Source organism: Symsagittifera roscoffensis, chromosome 7 (genome assembly GCF_963678635.1).
Source record: "Symsagittifera roscoffensis chromosome 7, txSymRosc1.1, whole genome shotgun sequence".
Classification (NCBI taxonomy): domain Eukaryota; kingdom Metazoa; phylum Xenacoelomorpha; order Acoela; family Convolutidae; genus Symsagittifera; species Symsagittifera roscoffensis.
The window spans coordinates 56,040,452-56,064,900 of NC_087068.1; the positions used below are offsets into that span (position 1 = coordinate 56,040,452).

The window sequence follows — 24,449 nt, forward strand, 5'->3', positions numbered from 1 at the left end:
CCAGGAAAACCTGGCAAGTCTTTGAAACGAAATTTTGATTATTTTGTAGAGGGCACGTCTGATCGTTTGCTCTTCGTCTTTGTAAAAACTTTGTTCAAATTACGAGTGAAACTTGTTCAAAATTGTCTTTGAAAACAGGTAATTTGAAGAGAAAAAGTCTGAATTTGCGCTTCATTTTATCCACTACTGTAGAATAGTTGAAATAGACTAGAAATCAAATTTCAACTCAAACTCAACTTTTACTGTCCAAAGTGCCTATTTTAGGAACCATTTTGGATGGTGCCTAAAAATGTGAAGTCAATACAAACTAACGCTTTCAAGCAATATTGATCACAATTCAACAACAACTTTTCATTTGATTTTTTTAAGCTTTGAAATTCTTTGTAAGCTTCAAAGAAAATTGTTCCTAAAATTAACCTGCACAACCTAATTGTAAGCCAAAGAATAAAGGTATATTTATGGCTTATCTTTCTGTTTTATTTAGTTAATTGACCTTAAAAAGGCAATGTTTTGTCAGGACTGTGAGTGAAAAAAGGCAGTTAGCTCTATGAAATAAATTAGGAAAACAGGTCATTATGGTTGTTTGGTTTGCCCAAATTTTTTAAATCGTAATTTCCAGGAAAATCATCAAGTTCTTTTGCTATCTATCAGAGTAAGCCAATAATTTTGCATGTTTTTTCGGCTTTCGAAATTTAACTGTTGCATTTGAACGTCGCGCAGTATACTTATACTTTTTGAGGGATGCTAAAATAATTCGACCGTGATTGATAATTTTGTTTACACTCAAAGTTCATGTTGTTCAAAATGATCATGTTGTTCATGTTATCTTTAAAAAAGGCATTTTAGAGTGTAAAAACCTGATTTGAGCTTAGTTTTGTGGGTACCTTTTAATGACTAATGACATTTCTCTCATTTTATAAAAAAGGCTTTAATTATCTTTATGCTGAGAAGTAAAAAAAAAGAGTTTTCTGATAATTTTCATTTATAGGTCTGCTCATCATTCTCTACTACTTTCGCAAAATCCGCGTTTTTTTTTTAATTGAAGAAGTATAATTGTTCAACAAAAGCCGAAAACTCGCGCTTTTATCATTTGAACGTGTTGTGTTGTTTTAGACTGCGACTGCATCCGGATTTGCAGCTTTAGGCGATGTGCAGTCAGTTGAGAATCTCATTAGAACCGAAGGCACATCAGTATTTTCGGACAAGGATGCAGTATTGAAATTCACCTTCGACTTGTGTGTTACACTAGAGCTATACCTTGCCGGTCACAAGGAGACAGCGATGAAGTTTTTCTCTGACCAGAATAAATTAACTGGCTCTAAATTAGAAATTGATGATCAGTGTCAAGTTATTGCCGATTCGATTTTGACTTACTGTGTCGTAAACAAGCACGATGACTTGGCCTCGTTTATATTGAGAAATGTGGTTATTTTGGGATGGTATCAATCAGCGACGTATCCAGATGCGATTAGCGAGAGAGACCAGTTCGCTCATAAGAATTGGTATCTGTTTTGCAATCAATTCAGAAGGCCTACTAAGGTCTATAGGGCTGATGTAACAAAAGGAGAGCCGTTCCGATTTCAAAATAAAACTCGGAATATTAAGCAAATTACTCCTTCCATTACGCGAAACTAGACTTCAAAAATACTGATATTAATATTTTTGATGCATTTTCTCGAATTAAAACCTGGATCAAAGTTTCTGTTGTATCGAAGTCAAAGTTCTTAAATTGCTAAATAGAAAAGTAAAACAGTTTATTGATGTGAAAAGATGCGAGAAGCTTTTTCTATTGTTTATGGTTTCTTTTGTTCTCAAAAACTGAAACCATGTGCATCAAAATACTTTCAAGCTTCAACTCGTTTAAGGTTCGAAATTTGCAATATTTTCAGATTGAGTGGTTCTATGACCAATATTTGCATGCGGACTCCAGGAATGAACCTGCAAATATTGAACCATGTATCGATATGAGCTATCGACAATCGGAGGAATCTAATTCGCATTCTTAAAAGTAGAGTTCAAAACTGTTAAATCACAGAATTATTGTAACTGTTCTAGTTTTACTTCAACGAGTATTTTGAATCTTAGTTAGCTTGCCCTTAATAATGAGCAGTCTTACATTAACAACAAACAATCAAGCTTCTGTTTACCTTCACAAGTCTTTATCTTCCACTGCAAATCCACAGACAACTACGAATTCTCAGAGTAAAACAAATGCATTGCAACCAACTACGAGTAATTTAAATTCTAGAAACCAATCATCGACATCTTTGAATCTAAACCGAGTCTCAGCTTCTGCTGCTAAAGGTCTCCCTAATTCGCCAAGTACTTTGGAGGCCTCCCGACTCACTCCTAGTTTCGGATCCCCGACCTTGACGAGTAACCCAACGTCGCCTCAAAGGACATCGCTGGGATCTAATCGTTCAAACTTAACAATGAATCGAAATAGTTCATCATTCGTCAGATCTGCTTCGGGAAACTTGCCGATGTCATCAAGTGTGGGAATGGGACAGTCAATAATATCACCGGGTTCCGACCAGATTTTAACTCCTATTATGCACTCTGAAGCTGTGCCAAACACTCTTTTAAACTCAGCGTTTCTATATTCAACGAATAATGCAAGAAGGCAAGTACCAATCGGTGTTTTATTTAGGTTTGAAAAATAGAGTCCAAATATACGAATGTGACACAAATTCAATAAAAAGTTTGACCAAATTTGAGTGAGATTGATTTTAATCTGGTGTGTTGGACGCGTTAATACGGTTTTTATTTTTAGGAAGTTAAAGTAAGTATGCTAAAATCATTGCTTATAATTGGTTCAGGGCACGTTTTTCACAGTTCAATTTTTTCTGGACTGAAGGAAAAGCTACAGCAACATTCGTTCAAGTGTATTATATCGCACTGTTTCATGTCAACTTTTTGTTTGGTTTATTACCTATCGTAGTTTTTTTTAATAAAGATATATGTCTATTCTTTAGTTTAAAAATAGTTTTTCTTTCCGGTTAACTGCATTGAAACTGCGACCCTCAAGTATTGGGGAAACTCTTTGACTCGGGGAGGATTTTATTCAATGAAAAATCATATATCAAAATCCGTGTTGAATGAAGTGTCATAAAGCCATTTCATTTGTTTTTGAAAAGTATGAGAAAAATTAAATATAGAAAGCTTAAATTTTAATCTTACAAATGCGTTAGCAAATAATTCTGCCCATTTTGCAGTATAATGATTTAGTGTATTTTTTTGTCAATTTCTTAGAAAAGCATGAAATGCCACGCTATTAGCATGTGCTCAATCACTTAATTTTGTACTTCAGTGTAGGTCGAAACAATAAATATATATTAAATTGCTTTTTTTCCTGTTCCCTGATAATTATTTTTCTTAACCGAAATGTGCAAAATTGAGCGTCTAAATGTGCACCAAACACAAATTGGATACGTCTCAAAATCACTTTTCGAATGACTATACAACTTGACTTTAGCTCAAAAGCACTTGATAAATGTTTAAATTGTTAGTAAAATTCATAGTTTTTTTCCAGAAACAGTATTCAGAATTCTCCTCTTCTAAGCCAGCCGAGTTCACTGAATAGTTCCAGTGTACTACTAGAGACAGTAGACAACAGTCCTCAAATTGACCAGCAGTCGGTTGGTGGAACTGGACTAGGACAGCCCCTCCCGTATTCATATGGCAGACACAGTATGACTTCAATTGGAGGGGGCAAAGTGCCTTACGACAGAAGTTCATCCACTGGTACTACAGGTGACATTCCATTTTATCCTAAATTTTATTTAAAAACAATTAAATTGTTATCCACGTTTTTGAAATTTCAGTATGGAATTTATGAGCAAACTATTCCGCAGCGAACAGTGTTCCAAAAAGTTAAGATAAAGTCATCATGAAATTTGGTTTGAAAGCAAATAGTGTGACGTCAGTTTAGTTTGAATGCATGGTCGACATTTGGCTTGGCCTTAATTGAGACGAACATAAATTTAAGACTAAATAAAATAGATCAGTTGTTGAAGTTACCACATGAAAGTTATGTTAGATTACTAGCCTTTTGATATGTACATGATAATGGTAGAATTAAGTGTTTTTTTTAAAGATAAAAACCTTCGACTTTATTTAAGTGGCTCTTCAAAACTGAAGTCATCTCTGTCTAAACATTAAATTCTTGATTAGAAGTTGTCGAAGGAAAATTGACGTCCATATTAATGATCAGATTGAGGGTCTTTTACTTGTAAATAGATTTCTTGGACAACAACATTGTTGTCTACTGTGATAGGAAAATCAATCGACCCATATTTTGCACTATTTTTCTGCGCTATGTTCTATTCTTGGATCTTTTTCCCGATTAGTTTTCACAATTCAATATATGAAATAATTGTGGATCTTCAGAAGTCCTAGACCATGTGTTCTAGTTTTGAAACATATATCCGACGTCATAAACAACGTACTCTGCGTTACTTAATGGTATTGACCCCCCACCCCCGCAAAACAAATGACTACTTCATAGACCCACCTTGAAAATTGTCCCCTCCAAACTTTTTTGGGGTCTGAATGGACCCAACCGGAATTTTCATACTCAAGCTTTGAGAAAAATATGCCATGTTTGAGAACTCCAAATGAAAAAAAAAACTGTTTTGTTTTCCACGCAAAACAAATTTCCACGCAATTTTAAAGTTCAAGAACACATTTGGCTCTATATAACCATTATATTTTTCAGAATGGATCCACATTTGCGGGAGACCCCTGATAATTTTGAGCCCCCCAGAATGAAAAACGCCGTTTGTTCAAAAAATTTCCAAACCCCTTAAATTTCGACACCTCAGAGATACGTACTGTGAAGTATTCAGGCTTTTATACACTTTTATCTTTCAATGTTTTTTTTTGTGTTTGGGTGGTCATCTCCCTCTGTTTCAGACTACACGCGAAGTCTGGAAGAAGAGAATGCTCTGATGTGTGAAGAACTGCAGGCGACTGTGGTGGAGTTGAGTGAGGCGAGGGAACTAGCCAGACAGTTCGCTCTCCAGAAGGACCAGGGCGAGGCCAGACTTCAGAGTATTCTACACTGCATTTACGAACAGAACACTGTTCTGGGTATGCTTTAAGTTTCGGCTATTTCACATTAAAACCCAACGAATTACAGCCCCCCCCCCCCCCTCCCCCTCTATCCAGAGGGCCTCTAAATTACAAAGCAAATCTTATATCATTATGCAGCGGGTTTTACAAATTTTTTCTTACAAGGCTGGGAGGGAACGGGCTTTTTATGGAAGGAAATACCCTAGATTTCTTCGGCTTTAAAAAACCTTACATATACTCTTCTGTTTTTTGTTTGTTTGCTGATTGGTGGCTGTAATATCATCTCACAAAAACTACGAACTACGAATTTTGTCCTTTTGAGCAATCTTGATCGAAAAAATTCTTTACGTATTCCGAATATGTTCAATTAGCAGCTGATGTTGGTTTAAAATAATAGCTAGCAGCAACCGTTAAGCTCTATAGGCGTGTAAAAACAATATTATACTAATTTATTTTCTATCATATTTCACTAAATGTTTCATAAACTGCTTAGTTACCAACATTAATGCCACTCATTAGAAAATTAGAACGAACCATTTCTCATTTAATGTATAGGTAACAAACTTAATAAGTTATGTCTCTAGTGCCTGTGAATTGTCCTTTGTAAAATTGAGTTATGCATCTTTTAATGTATCCTCGTTTTAGACCAATGTTGTGGCCAAATGGACTTCTTGCGTGCCCTGGTGGATGAATCAGGAGTCCCCAAAATGGAGAGGAAGTCGAAGAGTGTGGACTCCGACAGCTTCACAGGCGAGTAGAACTGCTCATTTGAATACTTTTTCATGATATTTTATACAGATATCAAATTTTGCCTTATACAGATTTTATCTTTCTGTCAAAAGATTTTCAAACAGATCTGGTTAAGAGGCTCTTTACTTTTTTAAAAAGTGAAACAAGTTTCAACGCTCAATTCAGACAATATATTTGGGTTTAATCGACCGATTAATCAACAATCGGAGAAGAACGCCGATACTCTGACGATTAAGCAGCTGAAGAAAAATTAGTTCGACGGATGGCTTAAAACGTGAACACATTTCTTTTAAGTATTTAGCAGTTTTATTTAAGTTTTTTTTTGTTTTGCATGTATAATCAGTAGAACATATTAGACTGAACATTTAAATGGTTCGATATGTTTACAGGAGCAGACAGGGAGTCCAACCATCCGAACTCCTCTGGCGCTCTGGCCTTAGACGGGAGCACAGATGAAGAAATGGACACTGAGAAGACACCCGAGGAAGTGTCGGCGTCTTGCGTGAGGAAGTTGAACAGACTGGAGATTCTTCTGAAGCACAAGTTGAAAGAAGACAGAACAGTTAGGATGGAGATGAAAAAGGTTCGCTCCGTCCGTCATTTTGAACGTAACTAGCCTGGAAAAGTCCTTGCTTTGTCCAGCTGTGCACTTCAATAAGCTTTGTCATGGGCTAGGCATAGGGTATTAATTAAAAAATTCATCGTTGTTCCTAAATTTTAAAAAATAATACTTTTCTTACATAAATATTGTTGTGTACAAGGATTGTGATGGGTTTTGTATTTTATTGTTTTTCATCAATTTGTTTTAAAGTGCTGATTTAAGTTGATTATATCCGGATAAAATAAAATAACTTCAAACTTTGAACGCGCTTTTCTCAAATTGCATTGAGATTAAACAAAAATTGATGATATCCAAAGTTTCTTAGAATTTTTCCAAAATCATTATGGCGCAATTTTTTTTAGCGAATTTCACGGCCAAAATTTTACCCGAAAAAAAGGTCAATTTGTCTTCTTTTAGTCAGTAAAAAAAACTGAATCCAACGAGTCAATTGATGAGCAAACTAGATCTAAGCCTAACAAAGTTTTTAAAAGTAATGAACGTAGTGAAGACTCTTATATAAGTCTCGGCGATTTTTATTGTTTTTTTTCAGGAAAGCCTTAAAATGTGCATAAAATCTCTAATTACTACAGATGTGCATTCATACATTTTGATGAATTTATGAATGCACTTAGGTATATATGAACTTCTTGAGTTCAATTGTAATTCATTTGCTGAAAGTGACATAAATAGCACTCTCCAAATACGAACGTGCAAATGGCGCGAAAAAACATGAACGATTTCTAGTTTCGAAAGTGGAATTTATCTTTTAGATTTCCCGTGGATTAAACAATTTAGCCGTTGATACAGTTTTCTCAAGTCTGGTTAATGTTATCAAAAAAGCGCCAATCATAGATCGTTCTAGAATTTCAAAGAGCTTAAAGGGTATCTATTTTTTCTTTGAAATTCAAAAGTTGAGACTTTTTCAACAAGTCAGTGTTTTTTCTTTCATCAAAGTCAATGTTTGCTTGCGTTCTTTACTCCTTTCGAACCTTCGATTGGCTATGTTAGAAGAGTATAACTTCCAAAAAAAAATTGCGTAAAACGTTAAAAATTTGTGTTCAGGCAAAGAATTGGAATTTTATAGAGAACAATGACATTTTTTGGCCATCAAACAAACACTTATTTATAAAGGTTTTTGGATGTTATACAAAACTTGGTTGGGCGGTATAAGAGGATCATTTGATATATTTTGCTTATCAATTGACTTATTAAATTTAGCGTAATTTTTGATTGACTAAAAGAAGCCAAAATAACCCATTTTTGGGGGGAAAATTTTGGCCCCAAAATTTGCAAAATGAATAGCACCATAATAGTTCTGGTAAAGTTTCTAAGCAGCTGTGAATCTCATTATTTTCTGTCCGTTTATTTGTTGAGAAATACAAGTTTAAAAATCCAAGTTTTAATAATTTTGTCCGGATATTTTAAAGCATCACTGTATCAACAAAACGTACTAATGCATGAATCAATTTTATTTTAAAGATGAACATCATTTATCAAAAAAAGTTTTGTGGTATATAAGTTCAAGCTGCCTAGTAATTTCCCTGCAAGCATGATTATTAATTCAATCGCTGTGGACGAACGTGTTTTATTAGTTTATCGTAAACATGACCGCAAACTGCTCTACTTTGTTTAGACGAAGCAGTCTCTAAGTGATCAGAAAATGGAAAATGAAATGCTGAAGATACGCTTGCAGTCCCTTCAGCAACATCAGACTAACAAGACATCGGACCAGAAAGAGGAGGAAGAGGAATCCTCCTCGCCCCCACAACAGGACTGGACTGCAAACAAAAAATCTACTTCGACCTACTTTGGTATGCATTTACACAAGCGAAGCAACTTTTTTCCCCCGCCTAAAACGTAAATAAAAAAATTGCTCTTCTTGTGGGACTTTTGGTTGATTTTCGAAGCATGATTGGAAATGCTTTATTGGTGGCTAGTGTTTGTAAAAATGCGGCGACGCAAGACTCGTAATCTCCTGATCGGAAGTTGTTTCCGGCACATAAATTTTATTTTTAATACGTATCTTAACCTTTTTCTCACTGTGTTTGATGATAATTGATATGGAGACTCAATGCATCCTTCCAAACAAATCGTTTTCATTTCTAACCTGTAGAATCATCATGCATACCACAACAGAAGTTTGATCCCTAACCATTGAAGGAGTTGCTCATTATTCTATGAGCTAATAATGGATCTTGTAAAACGGCCGCTCAAAACCTTCTAAATTAGCATTTTGACATATTTTTGTAAAATATTGCACTCTAAAAGTAATTTTGGGTTTGGTTGTGGAGTAATTGACAGGCTCAAGTTAATTTTTGATAATGTTATAAAACCGACTTTACTTTGAAATTTTCATGTGTTTTCAAGATTTTGTTATTCCATTTTTACTTCAGAAAATGACTCATCCTCTATGGCTGGCAGTCCGACAGCATCAAATGCAAAAGTGTTGGAGACCCTGTCACAGCAGTACGAGGACATGTTACGTAATAAGGAGACGGAAATTTCCAAATTGAGGGAAGATCTGAAAAAAGCGATCAGGGGAAATAATTCAATTGACAGCGTGCGCAGGTACTTACTTCTAACTGCTATTTTGAAGTATATTTTGACTCTGTAGAACACTGATAATGATGTGATTAATAAATATTAACTACTTGCAACTACCGGCCTAAGCTGATTTTTTAAAATTTACTAAAAAAGGGTGAGATGTTTTTTACTCTTTTGTTTTCTGAGTAAAATGCATCCAAAAAAGTGATCAAAAGGGTTTGGCGTGTTCGCAATTGCTTATGCAAATCAATATGTAGTTTTTTACAAAAGTGAAGCTAGTATTATATTACCAGTCTATTTTTTCTCGATGCAACTCGACCTTTATTGGGTGAAGTTGGTCTCGCGAAGCTTCTATATTGGAGTGCTTGCCAGAAAAAGAAGATTAGCTTGGCTTAAACATGTTCCGAATGCTTAAGTAGATATGCACTATATATAATAATAAGATTTTGTTACGATTTTCGTTTTTAAGAGTCGATGAATGTAGTGAAGACTCTTATATATGTCGTGATGATTTTTATTCAGGAAAAGTCTTAAAATGCTCTAATAAATGCAGAAGTGCACTCATGCATGTTAATACATCTATGAATGCACTTTGGTATTAATACACTTTTGAGTTCAATTTAATTTCGTTCGCTCAAAGTTAGGTAAATTGCGTTCTCCAATTACAAATCTGCAATTGGCGAAAGTTGATTTAGTTTCGAAAGTTCTTGTAACTTTTAGATGTCGCAGTGGAATAAATAATTCACCTATTGATTCTTTTTTTAATTGTCAATTTTATCAAAAAAGTGCTGATCGAAAATTTCTTGAAATTTGAAAAGCTTTAAAGCCACATTGTCAAATTTGTGGCCTTAATCATTGTATTGTTTCGGCTTCAATTAATTCAGGTCAGGGTTTATTTTACCGAGGGTGGTGGTTTCGAACAAAAACTAGATTTTTTTTGAGATCGACTTTATTGATTTTCCGAGCTCTCAAAGTCACTATGAAGACCCCAGTTTGCCAAAAAAGGGACCCTTTGGGTGGTCTCGGAGTCAAATTCTGTGAGCTAGGAGGGGGCTTCCCCCTTGGCTTAAATTGAATCGACATGTTGTCTAGACTTCAGCCGGGCCAAGCCGCTCGTGAAGAAGTGTTGGCACTGCAGGAGAGGCTGGACAAAGTGAGTGAAGAGAAAGAAGTTGTGGAGACTAAGAGAGATGAGCTGAACAGAGAGATGATCAGGCTGAGGGCTGAGCTGACATCTAAGATAGACAGTCTCACCTGTCAGCTTAGTAGACTTGAAGGTAAATTCAAAAAAGACAGTTTTTAAGTGTTATAACGTATAAGTGAGCCAATTGATCTTTCAATTCGTGGGCTTGCAATGCTAATTTCTTGAGTTTCGCAAGTGGTCCGAAGCTCTGCTTCGTCTCTGTGTTATAAAATTAAAGCAAATGACGGTTACTGCACATTAAAGCTTAGAGGTAAAACCCATGCTCGCAACAAATGCAGGATTTTTATTTAAATGGAGGAAAAGGCCAAAATTGGATATCTTAAAATAGTACCAAAGGGAGACCCTTTGTGTCAGCAGGGAGTCGAATCCCCGAGAAGATGGGGCGTCCCCCCTCTAAATCCGCCCTGGTTTCCTCTCATTTAAGCCATTTTTACTTTAAATGAAATTCATTTGATTACGCTAGTGAGCAGCTAGTGTTTTAGTACGAACTTTCTTTTTTTCTAAACTATTTCGCAAATAAAATGTTCATTAAAAAAGTTGACTTGCGTGTCTTTTGGAAAGTTTCATAAGATCTGTTCTCCGCTTTGTTTGTGGCTTCTTTTTGTGACGGACTAAGCGTCCGTGGTTAGTGCGTGAGACTCATAATTTCTAGGTCGCAGTAGGTTCGTGTCCGAGACATCGTCGAACTTTTACTAATTAGAGACTTATTTTTAATTTTTTATTGCGCTTTTTAGAACTTGAGAGCTGCTTTTTGTCGTGTTTTTGCTAGTGTGTGCAAAGTTCAGCTTCGCTTCTGTGTTTTTTTTTTCAGGAACATGTAATGTCACCTATGATTTTGTAGAATTTCCTTTTCATGTTTTTTTTTAGCTGGAGTCTTTTACGGCTTAAATGGTTTTGGCTTAAGTTTGCCCGCGCGAAGGGTAGTCTCATACTGCGAAACAATTTTGCTTCAATTTAAGTCGCTGATATTAGTGCTATTTTCGGTGGTATTTTTTAGCAACAGGCAGCATCGGCAATTTAGTAGCACCGATTTGTGGTATTTGCTTTTTCGTTTGTGTTGGCGCATTTGCAGCTTTGCTTTATAGTAGTCGTTTTTGATTTTATGAACGCTAAATTTTGCGTTAAAAGGAAAGCACTTTTTATTGAAATTTTTTGCTGGGAATTTTTTGTGCATGAAATTTTCAGTTTTTTTTCGGATGCATGATTTGTTCATTTTTGTTCTTAAAATTTGTGTTTATTAGTTTTATGCAACATCGTTTCATAATTAGTTTTTGGCATAGCGTATTCTTTTTTGCCCATGCAATATTTGCGATTTATCTTTGTACTGAATGTGTGTGTTATTAGTTTTAAAGAATATAGTTTCATAATTAAATTTTAGCAAGTTCGTTTGAATCGATTCATAGTTATAGCCTAGCCCTATCTTTTTGATATCTAGAATGTGAGAGTTTCAATTTTGTTAAAATTTTGGGAATATATGAATTTTCGTTTTTTCAGTAACGGGCGTGTTGTTTTTTGTAATATATTTTGTTGTGATCAAGCTCTCACACTGCTGTGATTTGACTCCATTTTTGGTTCTGTTGGTACAAATGGATTAATTGTATGGACATATAGACTTTTCGTAAAATTTCTACTTTTTCTTTGAAAACATGATTTTTAAGTTTGTTTTTTTTTTCTTCAAATTTGTCCTTTAATCACAATGTTGAGCAGCGTTGTGTAAAAGTATGGGCCTTCTTTTTTCCAACCTAACTCGCAAATAAAATTGTTCATTGAAAATGAAAAGTGTTCATTGAAAGTGAAAAGTGTTCACGTATTTGGTTGCCTTTTCGCTATAATCACGATTTGTAGCATTGGAAATTTCATAGCATCTATTATTTGCTTTATTTGTGGCTATTGTTTGCTATTTATTAAGCGTCCGGGGCTGTGTGATTATTCGGTGAAACTCATTATCATTAGATCGCAGATCGAATCCCAGATGAAGCCGAGTTTATGACTAATTCTCCGAGGCTTATTTCTTTTTATTGCATCTTATAGAGCTACTGTTTGTGTTCTCGAAGAGAAGCTTGGCCTCTGTGTTTTATGTCAGTTTATAGACAGCAATGATTAGAGCGCTTTGATACTGCTCACTGTTCCTAATGGACAAGGAGTTTCTGATTAGTTCCAAGATTTTCAGCTAAGGTTTTCGTTCACGATTTTTTTCTTTTCTCTTCCATCTATTAATTATGAGAAAGAAAGGAAACGAGTATGTGTAGCCCTTATCCTTTTTTTGTTGTAGGTTTTTTGATTTCTATAGGAATTACATAATTAATTTATAGGAATTACATAATTAATTTTCTTGATTTTTCAACCGAGGGTTTCTGGAGTTCTGTCAATTTTTTCAGATTGCTTTCAGATTATTATCTTTTGAACTTAGGTATTTAATTTTGTGTCGCAAGTATTAAAGTTGTTGTTTCGATATTGGCTCAGCTTATATTCAATTCAAATTTATTTGCTAAGAAACAACTTTGTGGCGATACTTTTCTTTGAAACAAAATAGTTGAAGTTGTCAAATAACTTCGAATGTATCGTTTTTCGGTTTTCCTTTCGGAGTTCATCGACTCTTTTCCATCTGCCTGCTGTTGATGTTGTGCATGTGTTGTTAGGTGAGCGAAGTGAGTGGAGGGAGAGGATGGCGGAGATGGAGAAGGAGCTGGAGATGGTGAGAGAGATGACAGAGGAGAAGATGCAGGACATGGCAGTGGCACTAGTAGTGGCACACGACTTCCAGGTACCACTCCTGCTCTTGTTAATATTATTACTGCACTGAATCAAATCAACAGCCATCTGAATATGGAGCAGTCTTTGAACTGGAAACCCGCCTTTTGCCATAATTTTTTGTTTTTGGGTGTTTAGGTAGAGGAAAGCGAGAGAAGAAAGCGAGTTGAGAAAGAACTGGAAAATGCTCGAAGCGAACTGAGTCAACTAGAGAGTGAATGTAAACTACAGAGGACTGAGAGCGAGAGTATGAAGCGAGATTTAGAGAGCGAAAGAGAGGCGCACAGGATGGAGTTGACAAGTTATCAGAAACAGACCGAGGAATTGTCGACGAATATGAACAAACTAAAGAAGCAGCTGGGAGGGGGCTCAACTCCTCCGACTGCTGCGATGGGTCAGACGACTGGTATCTTGAACAGCAACAGCAATAGTAATCCGACTGCGAACACTACTACTACAACTGCTGCTGCCACGGCGGCTGTAGAAACGACTAAGCCTATCTCAACAAATAACAGTACGGATGAATATTTGATTTTTTTTAAATACCAAAAAGTTAGCTTATAGCAATGAATCAGAGGCTCAACAGCGGTTTCCTCTAAAGATCTGATCAACTTGTATGTTTGTACCTTCACTTGTTGGTAAATCATATCAACCTACATCTTAGAGACTGGATTTTAAGTTATTGTTCTGTGTAATGAAAGTGGGGAGGAACTTTGTGTTCGGGTGTTTTGCTATTTTTAGCGCAAAATCAGTCAATGCAAATAATCATAAGAATATGTTGAGTGATATATCATTTTTAAGAACTTGAGAATATGAGTTTTGTCATATATTGTGTTAATTTTATCAAAAAAGTGGCTATCATAAATTGTTCTAGAAATTCAAAGGGAATCTATTTTCTTTGAACAAAGATTTCTTTAAAAAACAGCAAGTTGGTCTTTTTTCTGTTTAATTGCGTTCAATGAATTTTTTCAACTTTGTTGGCTATGCCTTATTTCCAAGAGTCAATGAATGTAGTTAAGATTCTTATATAGGTCGTGATGATTTTTTTTAGGAAATGTTTTGAATTTTGTCCAGGCTCAAGTATACCTTCTCGCGGTTTGACTTTCGATGTCTTTTCGCTTGCAATTATCGAATGCGTTATGAAATGGAAATCTATACTTTTTCGGGTGAACAATTAGTTCAACAAAATCAGTCAAATGATTTATGATGCTGCTGACATGCTCATTTTTAAGAAAATTCAAATTTGACTACCGGGCACTAGTTACTGCTCATGCTATATCTAGAACTCAAACTATTACGTATAATTAATGAGTTTTGATATCAATTTTCTACTGATGGTTTTTTCGGTTTCATATTTGTCGAGTTGAGCTTTGTCGGTTTAGTTTCCAAATTATATAGTCTTCTGTGCATACACTCCTTATAAAGCTATCGTGGATCCTATCTGGGCGTTTTATGAAATTTGTTCCTATGTTATTACAAAAATTTTCAGCTGAGTTTCAGCTTATTGGATGTCGGCTTCAATTGGGTCGCCTTATTTACTAATTTTTTCCCGTTAAATGTCCGGTAGTACTATTGAGATCAATAGAACTCTGGCACTAATTTTTCGAATGCCAATTTCAATCCCACTAGGACCTTTTTGAAAAACTTAAATAAAATTAAACGTAAAAAAATGCATTTTTTTCTCGTTTTCCACTTCCTTCTTCAATTGTAACATAGTACGAAGTTCTGTTTGCTAATTTTTTAGCGTCATGGTGCGCTTGTGTCGCTATAATTGTTGTATCGCGAAGCTTTGGCTCTGTTTTTACGTTCAGTTCATTTCCTTTGTTAAAAGGATTGCAAACTCCACTCGAACAGCAAAAGCGTGAAAGTGACGAAAAACGTGATTGACTTTTATTTTCGAAGGTGGAATTTAAAAATCAGATTTCCCAGCAAAAAAAAAATTTAACCTTTTGATCCAGTTTTCTCCAAATGGATTAAAATGCGTTATTCTTTTCCGTTTCTCGACTCTTTTTCAACTGTCTGTTGGCAATGTTTCGAATTAACTGTTTCGAATTAAGTGTTTATTGTATCGTAAGTGTTGCTATGTGTCAAGATTTAAGTCAAGAACTAATAAAAATTACGAAGTTGCTTTTAGGTAAAACTGTTGGCCTGAGTAATAAACCGGTCCAGATAAACCCGAAGTCGCCAACAGGTCGCGAGAAACCAGCAAAGTTTATTCGAATGTCATCTTTAATGGAACCGGTATCACCTTCACCGATGTCTCCTAGCCTGTTTAAAACAGCTACTGATTTTGACGCAGATGTTGACGATGACTGTGTTGACAATGCGCCCATCATCAAGAACGTGAGATCAATGGTGGAGAACTTCGAAAGTCCTTCTGGCAGTCCGCTTTCTGCGATAGAAACAGCACCGGCTGCCAAGCATAGGCGCTATTCAGGTCAGTTTGAAATTTAAAAAGAAACATCATTTACACTAGAGAAGCGGTGTTTTAATGCGAAACCATGCTAGCAGATACTGTGTTTAAATAAGATCCGGAGATAAAGATGATTGAATTCAAGTTTCGATTCACATTTCTTATCTAAAGAGATGGTCGGCAAATTTTCCACACAAAAAGTTGAACATGATTTTTTAAATAAATTTGTTACTTTTAGTAGTAACCTTTCAAAAATGTTTCTTCAAATTCCGTCAAACAGATGAAACAGATTCGTGTGCGTCAAATAAATTATTGAAAATTGTTAATGTAAATTATTGTCACGATGGGGTTTTGCATAAATGGGTTCCTATTATTCAGGCGCCCAACGGAACGAGAAGCGAAGAGCGGTTCTGCAGTCGTCACACAGTGTGGACGAGCGACTGAGTGAAGTTGCGAAAGATGCCAATTTGAAGGAACTGGAAGACAACGAGAGTATCCTCAACAAAGTGTCCTCAGCAATTAAGAACATCAACGAGAAATGCGAAGCCACCGAGACTCCGAAATCTTCGGGTCATTCGAAACCCAGACCAATGAGATCACAGGTGAAATTGAAGTTCTAGCCGATTTCAAAACATCAAACAAAAAAGTCTCGAGAATATGTGTCGATTCAGATGAGATGTATCTTGATCAAAAGTTGTTGCTAAAATTGGTTTTTAGAGCCTTTTTGGAAATTCTGAGAAGTTCCTGATATAGGCTAAATACTTTTGAATGAATAGGAATTGAAGACTTTTGCTTGCCAAATTGCAGTTCTAACCAGAATTTTCAATTTTAGATTTCGGCTTTGGAACTTTCAACTAAAGCATACAGAAGTCCTTTGAATAAATTGAAAATCAACGACATAGTTGTATCTCGTGGATCCATGCCTCGCCAGAAGGTGTCAGACCCCATGCTCAAGCCAGGAGTGGTTGCGGGGGGATCGAACAGTACCAGTAGTGCGGCGAGCTCGGATTCTGAGAACTTGCAACCGGGTGTCGTTTCTGGGACCACTTCGGCAGGGCACTCGGCGGCTACGCTTACAACCACAGTGATTGCGTCACCTGTCACGAATTCATCCTCGCCTACGACACAGTAAGATACGAGCATCCTATAATCATTAATTTCAGTCAATTCTTAATTGGTCAAACTTTTAAGTTCTGTTCTGCTTGTGGTGTTAAATTTAAGTTTGATTTTTTAAAAACCATCTCAAACTGCGGAGCGTTAAAACATCATGGTAAAAAAAGAAACTTGATACCAAAAATAAGTGATTGAAACCAAAAAAAATCATGAGATTAATGATTTATTTCAGTCACGGAAGGGGATTTTTTTTGTTTCAAAGAACTGTTGAAGATAGTCTGGGTGGTGAAGTCTCAAGTCTCATTTGTACCACAGTTATTAGAGCTATAATGAAATTAGGTCCCGTTTTTACCAAATTTTTTCATCTGTCAATCTTTTAGTGTACTGACCGCAACGTTGCCGTCCTCCACCCGCAGTGGTGCCAACGCTTCCTCGCCCCTCGTCACCACATTCACAACGGCCGCCGGCGTCATCAGCGGCGACTCAGTGGGCTGTCTCGGCAACAACAGTAGCTGCGGCGAGAACGACGCCCTCAAACAACTCATGCAGAAGGGCAGCCATGTCTCAGTGCGCAATGCACTCCTCGATTGGTGCAAAGAGGTCTGTTTTTTCCTCAGTCCAATGAGAGTCGTTTTTTTAGCGTCGGTGGCAATTTTATTTGCAATGACACTAGCTGCTTTTTTGCTAGCTAGTGTTATTACACAAGCAACGCTTGTGTTATAGTATGAACTCTCTTTTTTTTCCAACCTAAGTCGCAAATGTGTTGCGAAAAAATGTGTTCATTTTGATAAATAACCAGCTATTAAGTACAGCGAATACTAAGGATATTAACACAGACTCTTATATCAAGAGTAATGAACGTAGTGAAGACTCTTATATAGGTCTTGCTGATTTTTTTCTGTTTTTTTTTCAGGAAAAAGTCTTAAAATTTGTTCACGCTCAATTTTGATTTTTCGGAGTTTGACTTGTGATTTATTTTTACTTTTAGCGTGTTTCTATTGTTAAAAGGAAGGCAAACTCCACTATCGAACAGCTAAAGGCCACCAAAATAGTGATCGACTTCCAATTTTGAAAATAGAAATTTATTATCAGATTTCCTAGCGAAATAAAAGTTTTACTTATTGATCCAGTTTTCTGAAATTGGGTTATTTTTAACAAAAAGTGTCAATCATAAATTGTTCTACAAATTCAAAGAGCTTTAAGGCCATCTAATTTTTAGTTCGAAATTCAAAAGTTGAAGATTTTAGAAAAAACGAGTCGGTTTTTTTTTCAGTTTCCTTACGTTCATTGTTCTTTTCCAACTGTCTATATTTACAAAGAGCACTTTAGCTTCAAGGTATCATAAATATGTAGCGTAGAGGTAGGGAAGGAGACTCTCAACAAAATAAGAGAGTTTGAACCTGGGCAGTGTCGGATGTTTTAAATGAACTTTTTGAGAGCGTCCGCTCTAAATCCGCCCTGGTTTCCTCTCGTTTGAGCAATTTTTACATTAAATGAAATTCATTTGATTACGCTAGTGAGCAGCTAGAGTTTTAGTACGAACCTTCTTTTTTTCTGCTCGCAAGTGTTTACTTGTTGCCTTTTTGCTATAATCACGATCTGTAGGATTGGAAATTTCATAGGATCTGTTCTCGGCTTTGTTTGTGGCTAGTTTTTTCATTGACTAAGCGTCCCTGGCTGAGTGGTTAGTGCGCGAGACTCATAATTTCTCGGTTGTAGGTTCGTGTCCGAGACGTCGCCGAAGTTTTACTAATTTGAGGCTTATTCTTACTTCTTTATCGCGCTTCTTAGAGTTGCTTTTTTTCGTGCTCTCGTGTTTGCGAAGTGCATCTTCGCCTCTGTGTTTATTTCAGTAAGATGTAATGTCAGCTATGATTTTGCTGAATTTCCTTGTCATGTTTTTTTTCTCTGGAGTCTTTTTTGGCTTAAATGGTTTCGGCAGAAGTTTGTGCGAGCGAGCGTATTCTCATACTGCGAAACAACGTTTTTCAATTCAAGTCGTTGATATTAGTTCTGCTTTTGATGGCACTTTTTAGCAACAGGCAGCATCGTAAATTTAGTGGCACTTGCTTCGAAGTTTGATTGCTTATAAATCAAAAGAGATGATGCTTTTTAAATTCGTCAAATCAACCGATTTGTCGCATTTGCTTTTCTGTTTGCGCATTTGCAGCTTCGCTTCTAGTTATATTGTTGTTTTTGCCTCAAATTGCGTTTTTGGTTTTATGAATGCGAAATTTTGTGTCAAAAAGGAAAACGTTTAATTGAGATTTTTTGTTGGGAATTTTTTGTGCATGAAATTTTAAGTTTTTCGGATGCATGATTTATTCATTTTTTCAATTTCGTATTTGTTAATTTAATGTAACATCGTTTCATAATTAGTTTTCAGGCATTTCGTTTTAAAACGATTCAAGGTGATGGCATAGCGTATTGTTTTTTGTTCATGCATTATTCAAGATTTGTTTTTTTTTCGGAATGTGCGTGTTATTATTTTTAAAGAACAGTTTCAAAATTAAGTTTGAGCAAGTTTCTTTTGAATCGATTCAAGGTTATGATAGCCTAGCCTAATGTTTTTTGTTATCTAGCATGTGAGTTTTCGTTTGTTTTTCATTAACGGGCGTGTTGTTCTTTGTAATCTTTTTTTTGTGTGATCCATCCCTCCCATGCTGCAATTTGACTTCTTTTTTGGTTCTGTTGATACAATTGGTTAATTGGTGCATTTAGAGTTTTTATAAAATTTCTGCTATTTTTGTGGCAAGTGTTTGAAAACATGATTTTTAAGTTTTTTACAAGTTTTTTCAACTTTGCTCTTTAAATAAACTGCCGAGCAGCGTCGTGTTATATTACGAACCTTCTCTGTTTCTAACCTAATTCGCAATTAAAAGTGTTCATTGAAAGTGAAAAGTGTTTACTTATTTTGTGGGCTTTTCTGCTATAATCTGCTTTTTTTTATTTACACGGGAATAGACGTGTGAACAATTCAAGGCGGCTTATGTTGTTATTTAACGAGAGGTGGAAGTTCAAAGAGAAGAAAAATTAACGTATCATCGTTACAGTTAAACACAAGTAAACATGATACAGAGCCCGAAAAGAGCCAGTTTTTTTTTTTAATTCGGCGGTCGATTTGGAAGTAATGTCGGTTGTTTCGTTCAGGTGACGAAGGTGTTTGCAGGAGTGGAGGTGACAAATTTCAGCAGCAGTTGGACAGACGGACTCGCTTTCTGTGCCCTGTTCTACTCGTGTGCCACCACCACACACCTCAAACAGTTCCCTCAATTCTCATCGCTAGTCAGACAGGCTTCCAAGGTACATGGCCACATCCAAAGCAGAAGATTGGGGGTGCGAATCCCCATGTGGTCGCCATAATATTGAAAACAGTGTTGTTGTCTTCAAATTTTGAATTATAATTTCATATTGCCAGAAAGCGTTTGTAATGAGAAATTTTATGCATATTGTTCGGCTAATTTTTTTCGATTGAATTGAGTAATTAAAAATTTATTTATTTCAGAGACAGAACTTCGAAGTTGCACAAAAACTGGCGACAAGCATCGGTATCAAATTTGATTTGGTAAGACTTATTCTCGTTTATGTAGTCTTCAAACAAAACAATATAACAGGGTTTTTACTACCTATTTGATTTAGGACGTGGAGAAAATAATTGCTAATGAGCGCCCAGACTGGAAGCTGATTTTGCCAGTGGTGAAGGCGATTTTCGAAGGGATCTCTGTGCTTAATTCACCAGCACAATCACAGCCTTAAATTGTATTTAAAATAGACAGAATTGGTGCAATCTTGACTAAAACTAAACTCTGATTTTGGTAATTTTTCCTTTATCGACACTGTCTGCCAAGCAGTTGTTAATTCGTTCGTTGCACAACTCATCAGCTAAGGCTGTGCTAAAAATCATAAAACAACCTGAAAAGCTTAAATTTATTTTTCGTACGGTTGACTATTACGCTGATGTACAGCAAATAAAGTAAATGTGTTTCTTCACAAAAAAAGATAAAAAGTCTGCTCTAAAAATAACGAATACAATCAAGGGCAATGTGGAGCCTATTCTACTTAGTTCGAATTGAAGGAGAGTCAAATGATGGAAGTAAAAATACCTAAGCGAGGAAAGTTGAATGGTTCCATGTGCATTGAAAATTTAATTCTGGTAGATATGTCATCAAACAAGCGAAGGACCGTAAAAATCCAGGAGTAGTTTCTCGAGATCCGATTGTGGTAGAGACTAGTGAAAATGGTAGAGAAAATTCTCAGTTAGAGAGTAGAATTGTTAATTTTAGTTGGCGTCACTATGTAATACGTAGCGTCTGGAGATAAAAAACTGAACATTGCTTAACTGTATAAACACCTGTAGATTAAAAAAAAAATACGGGGACAAATCTCCGTAACTAGAGCGGAATTTCCCTCCCCTTTTAAGAAGACCCGTCGGTTTGAACCCGGTAATTCATATAAATCGCTTCCGCCCCATCCCGGCAACGTTTATGTCCCGCGATATAGTTCCAGGCTAGGCCCTCTTGGTCATCTCGTTGTAACATAGTGCTTCACACCTATGTTAGCTGGTAATCATTAATTACCATAATTGGTGCGATTTAGATTAAAATGTCAATGCCATGTTACGTCAATGATAAAGTAATAAATCTATTTTTACTTAATGCAAACAATGAGGAGAATGAAAGAATCAGAATGATTGGAGGACCATTACAATCAAGGAGCTCAAAATATTAATTGAAACATTAATACTCACTTTAATTAATCGATCAGTTTAGACTCTAGAGAAAGGGGGTTGCCATCACGAAGCACATCCCTGAGTCGAAGATATTAAACCTAGACCGCACATCCATAACAACATACTTCATCACTCTAGACTGCAAAAGCAACACTTATCGATCAAACGTTTATAACCAGAAACGGTATATCACATGGTGACTATGAGTGGGATGATGTTACCAACCACTCAGGACGAGCTAAAGCTGATTGTAAAGGGAGAGTAAAAACAAGACGACTTTCAACAAAAGACGACTTCCAAATTCAAAAAGCTGAAACACGATCACGGCAGTAACTTGCCCGAACAGCAGGAAAAAGGGGGCAAAAAACAGAAACTGATTACAGCCAGTGAGAGACGACAGCAAGGGGCAAAGGAAACTTTATCTGTTCTGTGTTGATGACAACCGCCACACTTCTTCAGGAAAAGTGATACAGAGTACAAAAACAGTTAGTTAAAACTTAAACTTAAAACTCTCGGTTCTTAAATTTAAATTGATGAGTTCTCATTAGAAACCAGTCATATGAAATCATCTATGAGTAACTATTGAAAACCTATCTAGTGCTTAAAGACTAAACCAAATTGGAAAAAACATAGTGGAATCATATTAAAGCCGTAAGGAAAGGTAACTTAAAAAGTAGCAGAAAGTTTAAATTATAGAAAAGAGAGTTAATTAATTCCTATCCTTAACTAATTACAGTACGAGGTATCTGTAGATTTCCTTAGAGACAATAATTACGTCCTCAAACCTAAGTACCCACTGGGCATTGATAAATTCCACTATAAAAAATTGACTGTTTCATCGAAATCATTTATCGAATCAGACTTGACAATCAAATAACTGTGATAAAATGGCACACGACCAAGTCACAGTCGAACCATTTGGCGGGAGCGATACCGAAGGTTTCGCCCAATTCGAACAGTTCTTCCAAGGATATGTGGGAGTAGCGGGAATCGCGAATGATCAGCAAGCGAACTTTCTTCAACTGCACCTGCGAGACAACGAGTTGCAATTCTTCCAGACACTGCCAGCGCTAACGAGAGCGGACGTACCTCTTAGTCTAGCGGCGCTACGTGACCATTTTTGCAACCCTCAATTGCAAGAGGTTCAAGTCCTAAAATTCGAACAATCGAAGTTTGATATCAAGAAGGACTCACCAGAGAATTACCTGGTACAGCTCACAAAAAAGGCACAACGAGCCTACCCGACACCGGACATACCTGCGGTTGCCCCAATTGATGGAACAATAGCAGGCGCTGCCACCAATGCAGATGCAGCGCGCTTCCATGGAGAGACGGCGCAACGGCGAGAACGAATTGACGCAGAAAATGATAATAGGAACAATCAGATTAAACGTCTCTTTATTAAAGGCATGCCCAACTGGCTCCGTCCGGAGATGATGGAACAACCAGCTGCCACAACAGTACGAGAGCTTTGCAACCTTGCACGCAAACTAATGACAATTAGAGACGTCTGTCGTAACGAAGACTACCCAGAAGATAGCTTCAACGAAATAGGTGAGACAGTTTCTCACAGCCTAATCAGTGCGTTGTCAAAATTAACAACAGCCCAGGAACACATTGAGAAACAATTCAACTAAGTCCGTAGTGAGCAATCGGATCAAAGAAAAATGATACAGTCACGACCACAAGATGGCAAAGGAACCACACAGCAGTGCCCTCAACCGAATATTCAAAACATTGGTGGGAATAGCAGTCAAGCCCAGCAACATTTGCATCAAGGAAATCATGCAAATAGTCAAGGAACTGGAAATGGCTCAAATCAGAACAATACGTCTGGCCCTACTCAAGGAAATGGATATGGGCAACATGGATACAACCAAAGAAGAGGTAGATTCGGTAGGGGGAAAAGGAACGGACAGCTGAGAAATGATGGGGGATACGGAAACCAAGATTTCCATGGATTCCAAAATATGCAGTACCCCCCACAAATGTTCCAGTTTCCCCAACAGATATCTGGAATGCAATCGAACCCAAATTTCCAACAAAACCAGAACAACCCTCGAACAACAGAACACCCCATTCCATCCGAACCAGATGCATCCTCAAACCCAACAGCAACAAGCGATAGCAATACAGCCACAATCGAACACTCCGTTTGCCCAACAAGCCGTACAACCCATGATCCAGCAGGTGCACACCCAAAACCCTAATACATCAGCAGTTCGCACCGGATCAAAGTTCTGTGACCACTGTGGGAAGTTTGGCCATACTATCAGTCAATGTTGGTACAAACCCAAGCCCCAGGGACAGTAGCAACAGAATTTCCCGTTCCAAATGGAACCAAAAAAAACTAAGTCAGCCAAATCATTTAAATCACAAAAATCACGAAAATTAAACATTCAAGACGTACAAGACAATGAAATTATTGATCTGCACGCAGTTATCCCAAAAGAGGGAACGGTGTTAACGTATATGAAAATAAGATTCGCGCCAAGCCTTCAAAGAAGAGTACTGATCGACACAGGAGCATGTACCAACGTAATCTCAAAACACACATTCGACGAAATGAAAAACGACAAAACACTCTTCACACCCTATAAAACGGCAAAATCAAGCCTCAAGCAAGTGCGAATGGCAGGAGGGCAACTGGTGTCAATAGAAACCGAAGTAACTAATGAATTTCATATGGCAGACATGAACTTTACGGAAACGTTGCTAGTGTTGAATTCGGCCAATTCAACAATCCTCGGAAACCCTTTCTTTAAAAAACACCATATACATGTCTGCCCAAAAAACAACTTACTTCACTTCCCGATTTGACACTCCAAATCAATGAAATTAAACCCGTCAATGCACCTAGACGCACCAACCGAGTGAAAAAATTCCCTCTGGTTCTCACCAAGAAACACATAATTGCACCCCACCAAAAAGTAATAGTTGAGTGCCAATTGCAAGATATCCCGACGGACATGGAAAAAACGACGGGAATCGTAGTCCCTTCACAAGAATTAGAAGAAAAGTGCGAATTAGCAGTAACTTCATCAATAATTGAAGTTAGCAAACAAAATATGGTCTACGTCACAGCATTTAACATGACGGAGCATAACTTAACGCTGCCTTTTAAAACTGAAATTGGAAAATTTTCGATACTCACGTTAACCGAATACGAAAACCTAATACAGATCGAGCCGCAAACGTTGGCATTAGCGAAAATGAACCAGCCGGATAATGCCGCACTCGGAATTAATGAAATAATTTTTCAAAAAACGAG

At 36.7% G+C, this 24,449-nt stretch overlaps 1 protein-coding gene across 1 annotated transcript; it reads left to right on the forward strand.

The window, feature by feature from the left end:
* Nucleotides 1-2,102: 2,102 nt before the first annotated feature.
* On the forward strand, nucleotides 2,103-20,556 carry LOC134852085 (cytospin-A-like). The gene is made up of 17 exons (XM_063868364.1): nucleotides 2,103-2,623; nucleotides 3,533-3,753; nucleotides 4,915-5,091; nucleotides 5,719-5,823; nucleotides 6,213-6,406; nucleotides 8,058-8,235; nucleotides 8,818-8,992; nucleotides 10,061-10,245; nucleotides 12,812-12,936; nucleotides 13,062-13,437; nucleotides 15,058-15,360; nucleotides 15,715-15,938; nucleotides 16,169-16,464; nucleotides 16,830-17,049; nucleotides 19,600-19,752; nucleotides 19,955-20,014; nucleotides 20,089-20,556. Exons 1-17 carry the CDS (start codon nucleotides 2,103-2,105, stop codon nucleotides 20,203-20,205), a joined length of 3,630 nt encoding a protein of 1,209 aa, XP_063724434.1. The 3' UTR covers nucleotides 20,206-20,556.
* The last annotated feature ends 3,893 nt before the right edge of the window (nucleotides 20,557-24,449 follow it).